Genomic DNA, 2,122 nt, shown 5'->3' with positions numbered 1-2,122 from the left:
TCTGACATGCATCTAAAGCCCGTGGTCTTGGGGGAGACCCATTGTTTTTGATACGCACAGGAAAAAATAATAATAATTATAATTATTATTATAATCAAAGAAAAACTACCAGGGGAAAGGGGAGAGGGGGAGGGGGGAAAGAACCAAAATATATATATATATATATATATTAGATTCTATAAATAATCCAGAGTCATTTGTGTGCGGGTCTGGAGAGGGGGTGTTTATAACCTGGTGATATCCTCCGTGCGCGGGTCCTGCGCGGCGGCGGAGGGCAGCTCCTCGCCCGCGGCCGTGCTCGGCGGGGCGGCGGGGGCGGCGGTGGCGACGGTGGCGACGGTGGCTGCCGTCGTTGCCGCCCGTACTTTGGTGTTGGGCAGCCTGTGGTCTTTTTTCCATTTCATGCGGCGGTTCTGAAACCAGATTTTGATCTGGCGCTCGGAGAGGCAAAGCGAGTGGGCGATCTCGATGCGCCGCCGCCGGGTCAGGTACCTGTTATAGTGAAACTCCTTCTCCAGCTCCAAAACCTGCTGCCTGGTGTAGGCTGTCCTGGATCTCTTGGGTTCGCCTCCATTGTAATTGGGATTCACTGGAAAGGAAGGGGAAGGAAAACAAAAAAAACCAACCAACCAACCAAAAAAAAAAAAACAAACCCAAAACAAAACAAAAAAAAAAGAAACCAACAAAAAAACCAAACCGCCAAACCAACAACAACAACAAAAAAAAAAGAAAACAAACCCCACACAATAAAAAACAACAAAAAAACCCCCAACACAACAACAACAACAACAAAAAAAAAACACACGTAAAAAAAATAAAACAAACAATAAAATAAAAAGAAAGGAAAGGAGAAAAAAAACCACACACACACACACACAAAAAAAAAAAACACACAAGGAAAATCAGCGTGGATGGAGAGAGGGTCGGGAGAGGCGACTGGAAGAGCCGGGGGTGGGGTGGGGGGGGGAAGAAAAGTAATAGGCTAAATAGGTAATAAAGAACTTTGGGCAGCTCAAGAGTTTCTATTCTAATAGGAAGGGGTTTCCCTGGCTCAAAAGACTGAATTATTTATGCACCCCTTACAAAGCTTTCGGAGTTTCACACATACATAACAGAACCAGCCACATGGCTGAGGCTGCCCACAGTAGCTCGGCTATAAAATTTATGGTGGGTGTAATTACCCATTCGGAGTCGTAAATCCAGTTCAATTGTGCTAACCCAAAGACTCTCATGGAAGGGAAGGAAATAAAAAAAAAAAAAAAAAAAAAAAAAAAGAAGAAAAAAAAATAAAAGGAGAGGGAGAGAGAGAGGAGAGAGAGAGAGAGAGAGGGAGCGAGCATGGTGTGAAAATAAGAGAGCGGAGAGACAGAAGAGGAAAATAAAAGTTGCATACCAGTACTGACGTGGATTTTTTTCATCCAGGGATAGACTATGGGCTGTTTGGAAGCTGTGCTGGTGGGATGGTCGGGGTTTGGCTGGTTGCAGGCTGGAGGGGCTGGGGAAGGAGTGGTGGAGGAGGTGGACAGGGCAGCCTGCTCGCAGAGCTGCTGTGCTTTCTCTGAGAGGTGGTGGCCTCCTGGAGTTTGCCCCGGTCCCCTTTGGAGCGCGGCCGGGTTGCCGGGTGCGGGGAGCCCCCCGCAGCTGAACGGGCGGTCGGGGAAGGAGGGTCGTGGCACTGGGTACAGCTCCTGGTGGTGATGCTGGTAGCTGGACTCCCTTGTCCGGCTATAATATTCCGGACTGTGGTCTGGGATGTAATTATTTTGCGAATATTCCTCGCATGGAGGAAATTTCGGATCGATGTAGTTAGAGTCCATCAAATAAGAGCTCATGATCATTAATTTCTGGAGTGGAAAATAATTTTTCTCGCTTTGTCGTTTTTCTGCTCCATAAAGCCCTCCTACTAGCTGGCGACCCCGTAAAGTTACTTTCACCATGTGACATCCGCGGCCAATCACACCCGCCAGCCCAGTCCCCGGATAAGGAACCAAAAGCTTCGGCAAAATGTACCCAAATTATGGGGGGGGGGACGTGGGAGTGGGAGTTGGGGGGCGAGGGGAGACGGGAGACGAGCTGCGGGGAGAAGGGATGCGGGACGGGGTGGCCCTCTCTCCTCTTCACC

At 48.8% G+C, this 2,122-nt stretch overlaps 1 protein-coding gene across 1 annotated transcript; it reads right to left on the bottom strand.

Annotated features, from left to right (window-relative positions):
- Nucleotides 1-224: 224 nt before the first annotated feature.
- Nucleotides 225-1,844, bottom strand: HOXC4 (homeobox C4). Its single transcript, XM_074164931.1, has 2 exons — nucleotides 1,394-1,844; nucleotides 225-589 (listed from the first exon to the last, which is right to left on the bottom strand). The coding sequence occupies exons 1-2, from the start codon at nucleotides 1,836-1,838 to the stop codon at nucleotides 225-227; spliced, it is 810 nt and encodes a 269-aa protein (XP_074021032.1). The 5' UTR covers nucleotides 1,839-1,844.
- Between the last annotated feature and the right edge of the window lie 278 nt (nucleotides 1,845-2,122).

This window comes from Numenius arquata, chromosome 29 (genome assembly GCF_964106895.1).
Source record: "Numenius arquata chromosome 29, bNumArq3.hap1.1, whole genome shotgun sequence".
NCBI classification, from domain to species: Eukaryota; Metazoa; Chordata; class Aves; order Charadriiformes; family Scolopacidae; genus Numenius; species Numenius arquata.
The sequence above is the reverse complement of the archived record's forward strand: the minus strand, read 5'-3'. Positions and strand labels throughout refer to the sequence as shown.

What these genes read in the sequence shown, in the direction of transcription:
- HOXC4 (XM_074164931.1), bottom strand. Translation starts at nt 1,838, where the DNA reads ATGATCATGAGCTCTTATTTGATGGACTCTAACTACATCGATCCGAAA. An exon ending in AAAAATCCACGTCAGTACTG is followed by an intron (nt 590 to 1,393) that starts GTATGCAACTTT and finishes CTTCCTTTCCAG; the next exon opens with TGAATCCCAATTACAATGGA.